This window comes from Crinia signifera, chromosome 1, assembly GCF_055691185.1.
Source record: "Crinia signifera chromosome 1, ASM5569118v1, whole genome shotgun sequence".
Lineage (NCBI taxonomy): Eukaryota > Metazoa > Chordata > Amphibia > Anura > Myobatrachidae > Crinia > Crinia signifera.
Window position 1 is genome coordinate 152,502,378 of NC_139217.1, and position 17,735 is coordinate 152,520,112.

A 17,735-nucleotide genomic window follows, 5' to 3' on the forward strand; every position below is an offset into this window, starting at 1 on the left:
AGAGCTGTAGGCCTCTTCGTGCGGACGAATTGTGTAAGACACATGATACTAAACCCGGAGAAAGCTGCTTTGCAGACCCCACCTTCTAATGAGTTAATCTAAAGGTCACAGGCACGCAGGCATTAGAAGTAAGCGAAGGGCCTCTCTCCACAGCCTGTGGCTGGATGTGTCAGGAACACACACACTTATTACAGAGAAACACAGCAGCCAACACCGCGGACATCAGCGGCTATCGCTGATCTATACCCGCACAAGGTCTAGCCGATCGCCAATCTCTCCCCCCTCCCCGCACACATTAGCGATCCGTCCCTCTGCTCACTCCGCCTCCCCTCGGTACAGCAGCTAGCCAACTCTCCGTACCTCCAGGATGTCTTCTAGAACATATGCTTCCATTGCGGCGGCCGTCTCCACCATGTTTCCTCACACAACCATCCCTCTTGCTGCACTATGCTGAGATCAGTGCCAGCAGCAGGAACCCTCCTCTGTCAGCAGCAGCCAGGGAACAGGAAATGGAAGAGTCTATTCTCGCCCGGAGCAGCTCTGCAGTTTCTGCGCAGGCCGCTACCAATACACACAGGGGGGGTGACTCGCTCCTTACTATACAGTTACATACATCCCAGCAGCCTCCCTCCGCCGGTTTCCTGACCCGATCACTGTCCTAGTTGTAATAGCTTCACGTCCTATAGTGAATCCAATGTTCAGCCATCGCTGCACTGTGCGGGGCACATATAGAAATAGTGGTGTGACTGGAGCAGCTGGGACGTAATGACACAACCCGTGACTACTGACATTGCAGATCATCAGCAGAACACAAGAGGAGAAGAACACACTGCCTGCTTGCACTTTGCACCACACACACATTGCATAGGATTTGCTTCACGTCATGTAGGTGTTAGGATAATATATATATATATATATATATATATATATATATATATATATATTATCCTATTTATTATTTTTTAAACCTAAATTATGATAAAATGCAATCTATAGGGATAGCAATCCACGTTTTAGAGCTAAACCGATACATCCACAGTATTGGAAATTCATTATTAGAACAAGTTAGGATAGTTTATTGGGTACTACCTCATCTTTGCGGCCACCATTTATGTTATTGAACTTACAGTACATACTGTACAGCGAGCCGCAAGAGTGGGTTCACACCACCCTCCTGTGCCCACGGCACCATCTATTACCTATCTATTATTATTAAGTTGTGGCGAGCGCAGTGAGGCACCGAGCCCGAAGCATGGCAAGTGAAGCAAGCCCACAAGGGGACAATGGTGCTCCTTGCGTAGTGGCTAACGTTACTGGAGTAGTGGTGGTCGCAAAGATGAGGATGTACCATTTATTGTAGTATCCACTCACCATTGAATGCTGACAAATAGGTGATAATGTAAGCAAAGTGTAAATTTGTTCTGTATAAAGAAGCATACACAGTGTGATATGGACTATACAGTTTATGGCGGTAGTTCATATCAGTAGAAAACGGTACAATTCACACCATGCGTATACAGCTGGTGATGAACATCCTTACAGGTGCGAGCAATGTCACAGGAAAAAATATACTGTGCAAGCAGCTCAATTTTGACTAGAAAGTATACAATTCCTGGTATAGACAACACCACGCCATGTGTACAATCAATAGCCGTTGTTCTGGGTTCCAGGAAGTTCAAGGAAAATCAGTCAATCACCACGTGTATGCACAGTCTATTTTCTCTTGTGATACGGATGCAACAGATCAGTATTGCAAGCCTATTAAACGCTGTGCGATTTTAGGCAAACTTAATAGCCTATTTTGACTTTATAGTAGCCAAAACTGCACCATGTGTACACACAATTACACTATGGTGAAATTGATGAAAGACCATGTCAATTATGAGAGCACTGCCCACAACAACCAAATGTTTACTATCCTTTGATATCTGCAATAGAAAGTTGTAGTACAGACACCAGCTATTATATGTATCTTCCAAACAGGACTGTCCAAGTGTCAGAGTCATAAGCGCTACATAAAGCAAGTTTTGCAATAATATAGCATTATGGGTAATTTTGCTTACCTGAGACCCATGGCCTCTACAAGTACCCAACTCACCAGAAGTTGTAATGTAATTCATCATTGCTCCAGTTAAGGGAGCTGTTTCGCTGTTATCCCAAAGTAGGCATGCACCCGGGGTGATGTTTGCTTATTTTCTAAGCAAACTGTCTAGAAGCACTTATCTCCCTGTGTGTATGCCTCATAGCGATAGGTGGGCCTGTGCATTGCCGACTCAGATATTTAGTGCGTGCACTAAATATCTAGCCACATAGCCAGGGCTAAAACGCTTAGCACAAATCGCTAAGCAGACGATCGCCCCATATAAATGCAGCTTAACACTGCAGGGATTAGCAGCCACTGCAATATGTAATAGATATTACCCACATCTTGCCTGTGTACACACAGCAGCCACTGAGAAGACGTAGGTTCAAGATGGGCACAATGTGTCAATCATCAATAAACATTGATTGCAAAAATATCAGGCTAACAGATGTTTATTTAAAGAAAATTGTTAAATAAGCAAAATCGTGTTAGATATAGTTGAAAGAAAAAACAAACACAGACACACAATTGGGCTTTTGGAAAAATATAGAAAGTTATTAAAGCTTGAATTTTTCCAGGCAGGGAATCCACTTCCTGTTGGTATATTTCATGGGATATATTAGAACACAAATGAACTACATCTTCCAGTTCATAAAAATGTTATGGTAGCAGATCCAGAAGGATCCATTCATATAGTCTCCATAATTGTATTCTATCAACTGCATGGTGTAATTGAAAATGTGAGTCCCCAGGCCACATGACTAGTTTTCATTTAATTACTGTCCAATTCCTGTGTTCTTGAGCAAACAGAGTTTCACCGTCTGTGCAGATAGTAAGGATTACAGGCAGGCCTTTGCATCTGTAGGCCATATGATAATGTGTGGTGTACTGTTAGTTTAGAGGCAATATGAATGAATCGAATCCATGCTTCAGATCTCTGTAAATGTGCCCATACACAGTGCAATAATTGCATGCGTTTTCGAATGCGATTTGCATGTGATGCGGACCTAGTTAAAAAAAAAAAAAGTATGTGCAGCACATACTTTTTAATTTGTGCAATGGGATGTGCGTGGGAACACGCATCGCACCATGTATGGGCACCGTCACATGATAAATGGTTGCCAGTCTGTGGACTAAACAAGTTTGACCACTCTCCATTCTACTTGGAATTCATCTTCTGATCCAATCTGTATACACTTTAACAGTTGACCTCGAACAAGTCTTCAGCACACACCTTTTGTGAATGCTCCCACCACTGCTGTGAGCATCAACAAAAAAATCAGAGGTCAAAATCCATCAGATTGCATAATTTACCCATTACTTGCAGTGACACACTCCATTAGTTTGTGCTTATATTCCAACAGATTTAGACTTCTTCTCATCCGCGAAAAATAATTTTATTCTCCCGCCATGCCCTAGTGGATGGTAGGGCATGAAATACCGCCTGTCGGCACATCGGCTCAAAAAATAGTAAAAGAAAAACATGTTGACCTTTCCGACCTGTCGACCTAACGCTGTGTCGGCCTAAAACCATGTTGACCTAGACACCTGTCACCCTTGCCACCTGTCGACCCAACGGTGTCGACCTAATGACTGTTGACCTAATGACTGTTGACCTAAGTGGTATCGCACTAGTACAAGGGTGTGGGGCGCAAGGCGGTACCAGTCAGTGTCAGATTGTACAGTACCCTCAGTCAGAATCCTACCCTATTTTTGGTCAGCTCACCAGTTTAACAGCGAAAAGGGAGCGTGTCTGTGAAAACGGCCATGGATTGTTACAATCCAGCCCTAAACTCGACAATCTGTGGCCATTTTTTGCCAAAACAGATCCAGCTGGTCTTAAAGTGAGATCTGCTCTGTTGAGGAGAGTCTTCAGTGAGGTTGGAAACCGAATCAAATAGTCGTCCGCCGCTATTTCCCTGTTGGAGATTGAATACCTCCCCTATGTACACAGAAAATAGATTTTTGCAACGGTCAAAACAACTTTGAGGAGTGTGGTCACCTTTTTTGTACTTTTTTTTTTTTTTTTTCAAAAATCCCATTTGTTTCACTTTTATTTAGTGAAAAGCAATTGTAAAGCTTGATAAAACACACATACATTGTTATTAAACAAACCATCTTTTCTAGTGTCAATATACACACTAGATCTTTTTCTAATACTTTTTTTGTGTTGTATTAATTATTACATATATACTTCTACTTTGTGGAGTCACTACAGTATAATACACAGTAAGAGAGCAAAATAAATGTCATAAGTCAGACTGCCAGTCTGGGTATTATTCAGATTCAAGTAAAAAAAAAGAAAAAAGGAAACACTCCATAAAAGACATTTCTGGCTTACTTGTTTGATTCATTCACAGTTTAACCAATTTATGTTAACCCCAAAACATCTTTATAACACTACATGAACATAAGTATGCTGACAACCCTTCTAATGTGTGTGTGTTTAGTCATTTCAGCCATAGCTATTCCCAACAAGTGCAAGTCACAAGTCTCCATAAAAATAATCTTATTAAAGGCCCATACACACATTTTCAGCACAAAACAGGCATTTTGACAGACTATGCACTGAAATAATCGACCAGTGTGTATGCCTGACAGACTGCTAGTAATGATGTGCGCACCCGCATCATCGCTAGCAAAGTGGGCCATCTGCTGGTTTTACCAGCACGTCTACCGATGATGGCTGGTTTTTCAGCCATCATCGGTAGGTGTGTAAGGCCGCCGGGCTGAAAGATGAAAGACTTTCAGCCCGGCAGACTGCCCCACTCCCCGAGTCACACAGAGCATTCTCACCATCACACCGATGCGCCGTCCGCACAGCAGTGACAGCAGTAAGAATGCCCGGCTCTCTTTCTCTCCCTGCACGGAGCCCAGCAGTAGGGTCTCCTACACTGCCCACCAATGATTATTAGCCAGTAATATATACATTGCTGGCATAGGCCAGCAATGTATACATTACTGGCACCACTGCCCACCACTGCTTTTTTTTTACAGTATAAGCTAGTAATATTTACATTGCTGGCACAGGCCAGCAATGTATATATTACTGGCACCACTGCCCAACAATGTATATTTTTTATGGCGGAAACGTATACATGGCTGGTGCAGGCCAGCCATGTATACATTACCGTTGCCACTGGTCCCCAATGTATATATTTTTTATGGTGGTAACATATACATGTCTAGCGCAGGTGAATGGATATCTTCCTATGTGCATGGCTGCAGATAAAATCATAGCCATACACATGGGCGGGATTTCGCCCTGGCGGGGTGGCATTTACCTGATTGCTGGGCTCTGAATATATGCAGCCCAGCAATCAGTACTGGATCAGCCCCCAAGAATAGAAAATGCACTGAATAAAATGTCACTTGCTCCCATCCTTAAATTTTAAACCCTGCCCCTTAATGTAAACCTCTTTTTATATGTTAAGTCTTTCACCTCCTGAAAATCTCTTGCTCTTTGGAAAAACAGCTCAGTGTGTACGCACTACTTTGCCAAAATCTCTGACATATATATCACCAAAGTATTTTTCAATTAAAATCTTCTATTGTGTATGGGCCTTTAGCCTCTGACTCAACAAACCTATATTGTCACCAATGCCTCCCAGTTTACGGTTTACACTTCTCTATGCTAGTGCAGTCATTCTGCAAATCTCTCAAAAAATGTAATGAAGTGGTTCACAGAAATAGAATCATGCCAAAGCAAAAGTCTATGCCTTGTTGAAGACATGGTTATAATAGGTCTATGAAAACCCACCACAAGTAGTAAATATATAAACTACTACAAGGGTTAGGGATTCCAGTAGTTGGATTATTATGGTGCATACACACTGGCAAATACATTGGCTAATCAAATGATTGGCTGATATTTTTTTAGGTGATAGGCCAGTGTGTACCAGTGATGTATGTCTGACCAGCGGATGGATAGATGGATGGATGGATGGATAGATAGAGATATATATAAATAATCAGCCCATCATTCTGTGTGTACAGGTGATCAGCTGACCTCCCAAACACCAGCACCAGTATCCAGCGGTGATGGACAGCTAACCTTAGGGGCACATGCAAATGCATCCCCATGTGTCTCTTCATCGGCCATCGGATTCGGCCATCGGATTCTGTAACATGCCCATAACTAGATGCAAATTCAAAATATGCCACACAGTATGGCATACCCCAACCATGGCAATAACACTAGAGGAGGGTGTCCGTGTAGAAAATTACGTAAACAAAGATTTAAAAAAAGGGCAGCCAGACACTGTTTTCATTGGGTTCAACATGCAGAATTTGTGAAGCTTGCAGCAACTTTTCAAAAAACATTACTACCGTGCATCATGGTTATAATGATCTGTTCCAGGACTGGCAGTACCCAAGCTTTATAGGTAATCACATTGTACCAGCAGCACTACTGAAGGAGGTAGAAGGAACTCCACCCAGTTTCCCCACTTGGAATGGGATCACCTAAAGCAGGGCTTGACAAATTAAAAAAAAATCTAGGAGCCAGCATGAAAGTGTAGGAGCCAGAAAAAAATAAAAATAGGGGCAGTGCATGCCGAAGGCACAGAATTTTTTTTACAATGCCTATTACACATGTCACACACCCATTACATGTTATTCCACGTGCGATAATGCCCATAACACATTCTACAAAACACCAGCATGCCCATTACATATAATACCACACGCTGTAACGCTTAGTACATATTATGTCACATAAGTGCAGCTTACCTACATGCTCATTACTACGGGTTGCATGCTTGATCATGCTTGATTCCAGGGATAACTTGCCCTTTTGCCCAGGGGTTGCATGCTGTAAGCCAGGCTTGTCCAGCTGCAAGAAGCAGTGGGGGCTCAGCACATGGTGCCCCGGAGAGCAGAGGTGCGGCTGCCAGTGGAGGTGTGACAGCGGGGCCAGGGGAAAGACACGTTTGATTAGGAGCCAGACCCTTCTCTGTAATACAACTGCTCCATTGGGAGATATCTTTAACATGCAGGTAGAGACTAAGAAAAAATAACGGAGTAAGCCCACTCTGCATGATAAAGGACTAGTAAACAAGGTCGCTAGACATATTGCTATATTTTATACACACTGAGCGATGTAGGCGATCTATTACAAAACGGCAAAATGACCAGTGTGTACCCAAGCTTACACCCCGCATTGGAAGTATATTAAAAGATTGCAGCATGTCATGTAATGCCACAATTCTATTTTTTCAGGATGACGACAGCCGAGGAACCTTATAGGATAAAAAGTTTTATTGTTGAAAAACAATGTTTTTTCCCTATTTAAAATGTATATATTGTCTTTTTTTTTTTTTTAGATGAGTGCACACAGAGCGTCAAATAAATCACCAAAACATGGCGTGGACAAGCACCAAGCAAACAGGGCAATAATGATTACAGGGTGCGCAGTGAGGTGTTCCCCCTTGCATCTACTATATGATTGTGTAATTGCCTTATGAACAAGAAGGTTGCATGTTCTCCATGTGTTGATATGAAAATTCACAGTGTTACCGTGTTTCCCCGATAAAAAGACACTGTCTTATTTTTTTCTTCAGTCCAAAAAATACCATAGGGCTTATTTTTGGGGTAGGGCTTATTTTAGCCCCTCAGTCCTGCTTTTATCCATATCATGCCCCTCAATCACCTTATACTTTAATCACAACTGCCGCTTTCCTTTTCTTCTGCTTTTTTCAGCCACTCAGCCTATCCGCCACCTTCGCTCAGTCACTCCGCTCCCACCTGTGTACAGACACCGCTCAGTCCTTAAGGTGCGCAGTGATGTCACATGTGCAATGCATCCCTGGGACCGCTGATGCCAGCAGAGGCTTCAGCGGTACCAGGCCTGCTACTGTAACAGTAGCATCCATATCATGCGGGGTTAGGGGGGAGAGGGGGAGCTGGAAGTTTAGCACAGGGACTGGGCAAAATGGGGATTTAGCTAGGGCTTATTTTCGACCGTTGTCCAGAAATCAGGGTAGGGCTTACTATCGGGGTAGGTCTTATTATCGGGGAAACAGGGTAAAGTAGACAAGGTCCAGCTGGTGTATGACTAGGCATAGCGCGCCATGTTTTTCATTGCAATGTTTCACTATTAATATAAAAGCAGTTTGGAATGCGTATTCCCAAATGTGCAACTTACATATATATACATCCACTGAGCCCCAAAGGAAAAGCAGAAACAAAAAAACAAAAAATTCCTGCAGGCACAAGGAACATTGATCACTGACAGTCATGTGGTATTGCACATTTCCTAATAGTTTTTTTTTAAATCATAATACCTCTTTCACACCGCACAAATAATTGGGAGTCCGTCCCGAGTTGTTGCCAGGTCAACCCGGGTCTCATTTAGAAAACACGGGTACAGCAACCCAGCATTCCGACCCGGGTTAAAAGAAGGGTTTTACCCGTATTGGACCCGGGTTGCTGAGCAATTTAAACAGGTAAACCAAGTTCAGCGACCTGGATCCAGTTTACACTATAGGGAAGAGGCAGGGTCAGCTCCAAGCCTTGCCTTCTCCCCCAACCTCAGATATTGTGCCACTGTTCTGCCCCCATGTGACTTCATCGACCTGGCTTATTGCCTGGTTGCTGAAGGGAGCTTCACCTCGCAAATGTGGGGTAGCCCATGTCCAAATCCCGGATGCGACCTGGCATTTGTGATGTAAAACTGTTTTAAGATATGCAGGATAGCAGCAGCAACAGCTCGTGGGAGAACCCTGCTGGTCAGTAATTTCCTTGTGACTCAGGCACATACAGAAGCCCAGCCCAACTCATTTCATAATGAATATAGAAGCAATTCATGTTAGGTATGAGCAAATACTCACTAAATTCCCTAACAAGCACAGATAGCACAAGAGCTATTTGTGGTTTCACCTTAATATCATCCAACTGAAACATGTTTCAATCAGGCTAGCAATGACAAAGCACCATTGAACCAAGATATTTGCTGTAAATCCATGAAAAGACACCATAAAACCATAGCTCAGTAAGGCAACCTGATGCACTTGGGGGCCTCATGAGATGGCCCAATAAACTACAAAAACATAACTTAATCTCAACAGTGAGTTGATACACTTTATCATGTATAGAGACACCTAACTGTAAGAACACCTCAACAGGACTTTCAAACTCAGGGGGTGATTCTAGTTTGCTCTGTACAGCCTACCGAGCACCTGAGACGCCGCTCCTCCAAATACCTGCACCCTGGCTGCCGAATCCCCTTGTTAACATGCGAGGGGTTGTGTAACGAAGACACATCCCCTCACGTGTCTTTGCTAAAGGAGATATCGACCATTGAATGATCTTCGCAAATAAAAGTCAGTGGGAATTTATTTGCGAGTGACTGGACAAAGTCGGGGCAGGAGGCCGACATCCTTTGATAGCAGCTGCCCACCACCCCACAGACATCATCCTGCCCTTGTATCCATGGGAACGCGCAGTGTTTCCATGGGCGATCCCTGTCCCCGAAACTTGCGAACGGCTCGGCGACTATGCAAGTCGCTGAAGCCATTCGCAAAGGGGAGCTGTGCAAACCCCAATCAGGACAGAACTCGCAAAATAGCAAGTAAACCAAAATCACCACCTAAATTCACAAAGATATAACAAATATCGGTACTTGTGTATTATAGCGGCGCCCATCGCATCGCATACCATAAGGCATGCGATGGTATGCGACGCGATATTGTACAATGTCATACAATTTTAAAATTGTATGACATACAATGCGATTAAAAATTGTATAAGCACCCTAATGGGTGCTTACAATGTGAAATGCACCCCCACGCCACCCCCCCACTGTAAACGTGAACCCGAAGCGTGGCGAGCGCAGCGGTACGCGTCCTCCGACCTTTTCATACCCCCACTATCCACGTCGGCGTGGAGTTGAGAATAGAAAGTGTGGCGAGCGCAGCGAGGCCCGCGAGCGGACGCGGATACCTTCACAGGTATCGGCGTCCCCTCGCGGGCTTCACAGGTATCCGCGTCCGCTTGCCACGCTTCGGGCTCGGTGGCTCGCTGCACTTTCTATTCTCAACTCCACGCCGACGTGGATAGTGAGGGTATGAAAAGGTCGGAGGGCGCGTACCGCTGCGCTCGCCACGCTTCGGGTTCATGTTTATAGTGGGGGGATGGCGTGGGGGTACATTTCACATTGTAAGCACCCATTAGGGTGCTTAAAAGCACCCTTTAGGGTGCTTATACAATGTTTCATCGCATAGGGGGCAAAAATCGCGTCGCATCGCATGCCATGCGATAAAAACATTGCGCGATGTACATCGGGGGCGCCACTATAATACACGAGTAACCAAATATCACAACAGATCAAGGAGGAACTAGGAATGCAAGTGGAGGCATGGATGAACTCATGTCACCCATCACTGCTATAGTTATATGCATGTCTCACCTCCTTATTCTGCAATTTGAATACAGTCATTTCTACAGATGTACACTAGAATTTAAATCACTTTCTAGGCTTTCATGCTGACAACTAGACATAGCAGTCCTTAAAAAAAAAAAAATGCTAATTTTATAGTGTGACAATTACAAATCTACATTCTCACAATTTTAATAAGGATAGATTATATAATAAAAGCCTAAAGGCCCCCATACACTAGGGCGACTTGTCCTTAGGACAAGTCGCCCCCGACTTCCCCCTGAGCTTCCCCGGCTGCTCCCCGGGGGAGCTTGATTAGATTGGCACTTGATGTGCCATTTTTTACATGTGATAAATCGTCTCGATTTATCACATGTAAAAAACCCGGGGAGCAGGGGGGGGGCTACAGAGGTGGGAGCAGGGGGGCTGGGGACGCTGCGGGGACAGCGTCTGTGTCCCCCGCTGCTGAGGACGCTGCGGGGACAGCGTCTGTGTCCCCCGCTGCTGGTAACGCTGCGGGGACAGCGTCTGTGTCCCCCGCTGCTGGTAACGCTGCGGGGACAGCGTCTGTGTCCCCCGCTGCTGGTAACGCTGCGGGGACAGCGTCTGTGTCCCCCGCTGCTGGGGACGCTGCGGGGGACACAGGCGGCATAGAGCCGGGCAGGGGGAGCCGGCGGGAGCTGTCAGTGCTAGAAAAAAAAAGCCTATACAATGAATGGGCAGCCTGTGATTGGCTGAGCGCTCTCTCAGCCAATTGCTGACTGGCTGAAAGAGCGCTCAGCCAATCACAGGCCGCCCATGCATTGTATGGGCTTTTTTTTTTTATTCAATACTGACAGCTCCCGCCGGCTCCCCCTGCGCGGCTCTATGCCGCCTGTGTCCCCCGCAGCGTCCCCAGCCCCCCCTGCTCCCTCTACCGCCTCGCTGCCCCACTAGGTCCCAAGTCGGGTGGTCGGACGTGCAGCAGGTCCGACCACCCGACGCAGATCCGATGCGCACGGGACCGCGCATCGGATCTGAGGGGACATCAAAACTAGCCGATTTTGGTCCGATTTCGGCCAGATCCGACTGATCTGGCTGAAATCTGACCAAAATCGGCTAGTGTATGGGGGCCTTAACACTGCTCCTCACCGCTTTGGTTAGCCAATGACCACTAGATAGCCCCAGATGGAGCAATTCAAGTGTTGCTCCGTTCAGGCACGCCCCATCAGAATGACAAGAGCCACAGCTCCCAGCAAATCAGTCATTTTGATGGGCAGGTTACTAGTTTTAAAGCCTTTGGGCTATATTCAATTTATATATCACCCCTGATATCCCGTAGCTTTACATCTTTAATTGATTTATTTATTTTTTGATATTCAATGAATGTTTACCACACTGATCATGCTTATTAAGGTTGGGTTTAGTCGCGCATAGCAGCTAAACCCGACCACAGTAATGGGTGCGCCATAAGAAGCTCCGTTTCAGCATTTAAATGGGTGAATTCTTGCACATTTCAACTTGCCACCCCCAGGGGATGACTAGCTGATATGCCAGCAAAAAAATATATATTGCTACGGCCCTTAGGGGCATCTTCAATTAGACCAGCTTTCAGCACTGCCAAAGGCTATTAAATTGCCGCCAACAGTAAGCACACAATATTTTATTTTAATGTGCTTGTTACACCATTGAGATGGGTAGGGTTGGGCCACATAAAGCAACTACTCCCAAAAATAGTATTGGACACACTGCAAAAAAAGTCCCTTTGAAGTGATCAAAGAAGTCACTCTTAATTCATTGCATCCCAAGACCTCCAGGGGGTCGGAGCCGAAATGCTTGTGCTGGCAAAGGACAACACCCGAATGGAGAAACAATTGAATAGCTCCATTAGGCACCATCTACTGGTGCTGACAACTATTGATTCTTGCCCTATGAGTTAACATGTGTTGGCTGCAAACTTACCTTGCAAGAAAATGGGCTTAAGAATGAATATCTCCAGAGGTAAGCACTATATGTAGCAGATTGTACCTTTCCCCAAAGAGGAAACAGGTGCAAATAGAACCATACTTGGCCCAAGAAAATGCCCCTACATACGTAGTGATATGGTCTAAGATTAGTAGAAACTAAGAACGGCTTGCTCCGTGTGTACACCCTATAGCGATGGCGAAGCAAGGTCCCAGGGGTTGCCTTGTGTAGCCTAATTAGATTGCCGCGCAAGCATAGGGGAAAAAAAGTGGTTAGCATAGATCGCATGTGTGTAGCACATGGCTCAGCACGGGGTATGGAATTCAGGGGGCGCCAGTTTCCTAATAAATATTTATAAAAAATAAATTATAAAAAACAACACATGCAAGCATGTATTTTAACAATGCCGTAGTGGCATTGAAACGTTGCCTTTCAATAAAAGTTACGGTTTATAGCAAGTTTTGGAATGCCGCGCTGTCTGTTACTGCAGTGGTTCTCAACCTCAGTCCTCAAGGACCCCCAACAGTGCACATTTTCCAGGTCTTCACACACAAATCAAAGGTGAAATAATTGGCTCCACCTGTGATCTTTTAAAATGTGTCAGTGACTAATGAGTACACCTGTTCACCTGCCAGGTGACCTGGAAAACGTGTTGTGGATCCTTGAGGACAGAGGTTGAGAACCAATGTTACTGCATGTAGTCTCTGTACGGGCACCCAGCGAGGACCTAATTAAGAGGCTGTGCTGGACCCCTGGCATTGGTATAATATATAGATAGATTAGATCAGTGGTTCCCAAACTGTGCGCCTAGGCTCCCTGGGGTGCCTTAGGTTGGTGGTTCAAGTTATTTATGGCCAATGAAATAGGCAGAATCAGTGCTTTGGCTTCCAGTTAAGAATATGTGGGTAAACAGAAGTGAATCCTGTTTCTCACCACATAAGTGGAGCGAAGGAAAACATTTAAATCACAACTTATTTCATATCTTTCCTAAAACTAGTAACCAATTTTTGGCCTAGGGGTGCCATGAAAAATATTCTGCTGGCACTCCATAAACAACAATAACCAACTTGCCCCCGGTGCCCAGATGGGAACAAATGGCACTCAGGAGATGGTTTTTGGAATGACACAAACAAAGTGTATTGGGGACGTTTTGGGGGATGAGAAACATCCTCAATACACTTTGATTGTTTCAATCCAAAAACCGTCTCCTGAGTGCCATTTGTTCCCATCTGGGAATTAGATTGCAATAGATAGAAAGATAGATACACACTCACACTGACCATGCCATTGCCATCCCTTTAAACTGAAACACTCATTAATTACACATGTGGCTGATTAGAACTTGAATTTAGCCAGCCACAGAACCTGTGTAAAGCCCCGTACACACGGGGGAGATATATTGCTCAGCTATATATTGCTAGCAATATATTGCTCAGTTTCTCCTTTTCATCAGAGACCAGAGATGGTCGCTGATGAAAGGGAACCTCTGCCTCAGTGCCGCAGAGGTAATCAGCTGGTCGCAGGAGCGATTAGAACGAGGCTGAAAACGGGAGCACGCACCCATCGATTTATCGCCGGGGCACACTGCCATCACTGGCAATATGGTCGCCTGCGACAATATTTCAAGCGATTTCAGCCCTTATCGCCCCAGTGTGTATACATCTTTAGTCAAGAGTTTCCTGCATAATGGATAGTATGGTATATATCGGACATGTTTAACATCTTGGTTGTCAGCAGTCGCAATACCGATGCCCGAAATACTGTCTAAGTACACAGGGTGGGGGTGGGGAGACGGGAGACACTAATAAGAGGGCTAGGCTACAGGGAGAGGGGCGACAAGAGTTTTAGTGCTATTTTACACTATATAATTTTTCACGGACAACAAAAACGCAGGATGTCAACAAACTGTGTTAGCATTACTGCCTCAAAGCACTGAGTTCATTGTTTGATTCCCACCATGGCCCTAACTGTGCGGAGTTTGTATATTCTTCCTGTGCTTGCGTGGGTTTCCTCCCACATTCCAAAAATATACTGGTAGGTTATTTTGGCTCCTAAAAAAAATTAACCCTAGAATGAATGAGTGTTTGTGTACATGTGGTAGAGAATATAGATTGTAAGCTCCACTGGGGCAGGGAAGGATGTGAATGTTCAAATATGCTCTGTAAAGCGCTGAGGAATATTTGTGCACTATAAATAACTGGTAATAAATAATGTGAAATGAGGGTTGTGGGGGCCTTTCACATGGCCCGGCTGCCAGGCCTTCCTAACATGTCAGTGTTGCACCAGGAGCTATGGGACCTTACACACACACACACAGTTTTTTGGTGTGCTGTTGTGGCTACCGCCAGTCTGACATCATAGGTAAATGCCACCCCCGAATTTGCACAGCACTGTGGGGTATGAAGCAGTGATAAGGGATAAAGTGCCTGGTACTTTTACTCTACCTTATAACTGCTTCATACACATACCCCCCAGTCACTGAGCAGGTGCATAAGAGAGGCAAAAAGATTGACAGAGTTTGTCTGGCTTTTTGCCATCCTGTCAAACCAGATAGTGTAAAATAGCCCTTAAGGCCCATACACACTGGGCGACTGAGCTGAAAGCAGCAAGTTTGAGCTGCTTCCAGCTCAAAGCCACCCAGTGTGTATGGCCCAGCGATGAGCGCTGCTGCTTGGTGGTATTAACAGCAGAAGGATGGCTTTAAGGATGGCTTTGCAAAGTGCAGCGATATGCAAAGCCATCCACCCCCTGCTTACCGCGATGGGGGGAAAGCAGCTAGGTGTGTACGCATTGAGCGTCTTTCCCCCCCAGCGATGATAGCGATCATCACTGTCCATAATTACCCATTGTGGATGGACCTTTAGGGTTAGGCTGTAGAAATTGAGGGTTAGGAGTTGGCAGGGAAAAGGATTCCCTCCATTGGGTCCATAGCTTAAGAGGGCACTATGTGAGGGGAAAAAAAGTTAGCGTAACCCATGTTCTGAACATAAGCCAAGGAATTTCGGGGCATATTTATTATGCTCGGTGAAGTGATAATGTGGTTGGTACTTTATTACCAGCCAATCAGCTCCTAACTGTGAAGTTACAGGCTTGGTTTAAAATATGACAGGTAGGAGATGATTGGCTGGTGATGAACACCAGACACTTTGTCACTTCACGGAGCTTAATAAATCTACACCTTAGAATAAAAGCCACCTTCATAGTAAAACGGGGATGCTTTGTTATCTACATTTTGCACTACATAATTAGGACTTAATAGTCTACAGCAGGTATGTCCAAACTGTGGCCCCCAAGCTGTTGTGAAACTACGCATGCCTTACCATAGTTTTAGCATTCCCTAATACAGAGGTTCCCAATCTTTTTCTAATCACGGCACCCTAGAGTATCAGAATTTTTCCAAGGCACCCCTAGGCCCCAAAAAATATATATCAAATTAAGTATATTGTGTTTACATTTTGGGCGGGATGCATTAATATACATTGCCGCGATGCCAGCGCATATGTACTAACATATGCGGCTGGCATCGCGGTGCGGTGACAGAGGCCCCCCGCGATACCTGGAATGTGGTGTTCGGGAGGTCTCCGTCACCTCCCTGCCCCCCTCACGCCGGGGACAGCTAAGCAGGCTGTCCCTGACGCCGCCTCCTCCTCCCCCCTGCAGCCGGAAGGACGTCCGGCTGCGTCACTAGGGGGATGAAGGTGTTACCTTCCGGGTCCAGGAGGACCTGGACCAGATAAGCCGGGGGGGGGTTTGTCCAGAAATAATTGATCATAAATAATTTGAAATGGTCCTGGACCACCAACCCGGGGCACCCCTGCAAGTGTCCCGAGGCACCCCAGGGAGCCTAGGCGCACAGTTTGGGAACCACTGCCCTAATAGCAAAACAGTGGCAAAGCATGATGGGACTTGTAGTTTGTATCCATCATTTGGACATGCCTGGTCTACACTACAGGGAGGATGACAGCAACAGGTACCTGTGCACAATAATTCCCACCACTGCATTGAGAGAGCCGCTATGCAATGCCAGAGAGTCCCAGGGACTGACGTGTTATGTGACTATGGGCGGTGAGATGCTGCATGTATTGTACACCAGAGAGCAGTTACACAACATGGATCACACAGACATACGTGTAGTACGCACAGAACGAGAGGACACGTGTGTGTGTCTCTCTCCCTGCCCCCTGCCCACATCCCGCCTGCCCAGGGGGTTCCCACCTCGGACACCTCTTCTTCCTCCTCCTCGTCCTCCTGGCTGCTGCTGCTGCTGCCGCCGCTCTCGCTGCTCTTGTCTGTATCGCTGCTGCTGGCTGTGCGGCTACTCCGGCTGCGCTTCTGCCTGCGGCTTCTGCCCGGAGGCCCTGCCCTGGTGGGGGAGGACGGCAAGGCCCCGGCTCCTTGCTGTCTCCGCTGCCGCTGTTGCTTCTTCTTCAGCAGCAGGTCGCACATCCTGACCAGGCCCCTGGCCGACTTGCTGAGCTCTGTAGGCGGCTCACTAAGCACTCCGTGGCCGCCGCTAGGGGCCTGAAGTTGGTTCTTCTCCTCCTCGTCCTCCTGGTTTCCGCCCGGCGGCTGTTGCGGTTCCTGGGCTGGCGGTAACGGTGGCTCCATCATCATCATGTCTCCCCGGCCTCCTCCTCCTCAGACACTGCGCTGTTGCTGCTGTGCTGCCTCAGTCCCTGGCCAGGGTCTCGCGATATATGTGACGTCACCGCGATCTCACGGGCCGCCCGTACCTGAAGGGGAGATGCAGGTGCCGGTGGCCGGCGGGTGACGGTCCCGGATGATGATCGCCCGGGGCAAGCGAGCACTCATCTACTCCGGAGCGCGCCCGCACACACCCGTTCGCTGTCACCGCGCTATCTATATGTATTATATTTGTTATTAGCCAGCCTGCGCCGGCGGTTTGAAACACGTTGCTGTCAGATGAGATACACGTTAGTATACACGCAGCTATGAGTATAGGCAGGTAGCGGAACCGCTATTCGCTGGGCAAACGTAGCATCTGCTGCTGCATGTGCGATCTACAAGAGTCGGCTAGGGATGGCCATCGAACATGGCCTATGTTGACTACTTTTGCCATCGTTGTGGGAGAACCAGATGGAGAATCAATGGCAATTCCCCCCCCCCCCCAAGGTGCCAGGACACAGAGCATAATTCCATCACCTGGAAGTCCCGCCTCCCAGGGGCGGATTTAGGGATGAGGGCGCCCCTAGGCACAACAATAATGTTTACTAAGTAGGACAGTTTATAGGGGCAGTATCTGCATGTCCCATCCATTTACACTCTATTTAAGATAGAATATAGTACAGTACAGTGGATATTTTGCAGTTA

General features: G+C 46.2%; 1 protein-coding gene across 7 annotated transcripts in view; it reads right to left on the bottom strand.

Moving 5' to 3' along the window:
• The window catches only part of ANKRD17 (ankyrin repeat domain 17), a 117,151-nt gene extending 100,041 nt beyond the window's left edge, over positions 1-17,110 (bottom strand). For 5 of the 7 annotated variants that reach the window (XM_083174721.1, XM_083174730.1, XM_083174711.1 and 2 more), the window contains exon 1: positions 16,620-17,102. In XM_083174721.1, the coding sequence (XP_083030847.1) occupies positions 16,620-17,021 (402 nt within the window). In that variant the 5' untranslated portion in view covers positions 17,022-17,102. Of the gene's footprint in view, positions 1-360; positions 662-16,619 lie in introns of those variants that run through there. The other 2 variants (XR_014471456.1, XM_083174723.1) reach the window with 2 other exon arrangements.
• Positions 17,111-17,735: the final 625 nt, after the last annotated feature.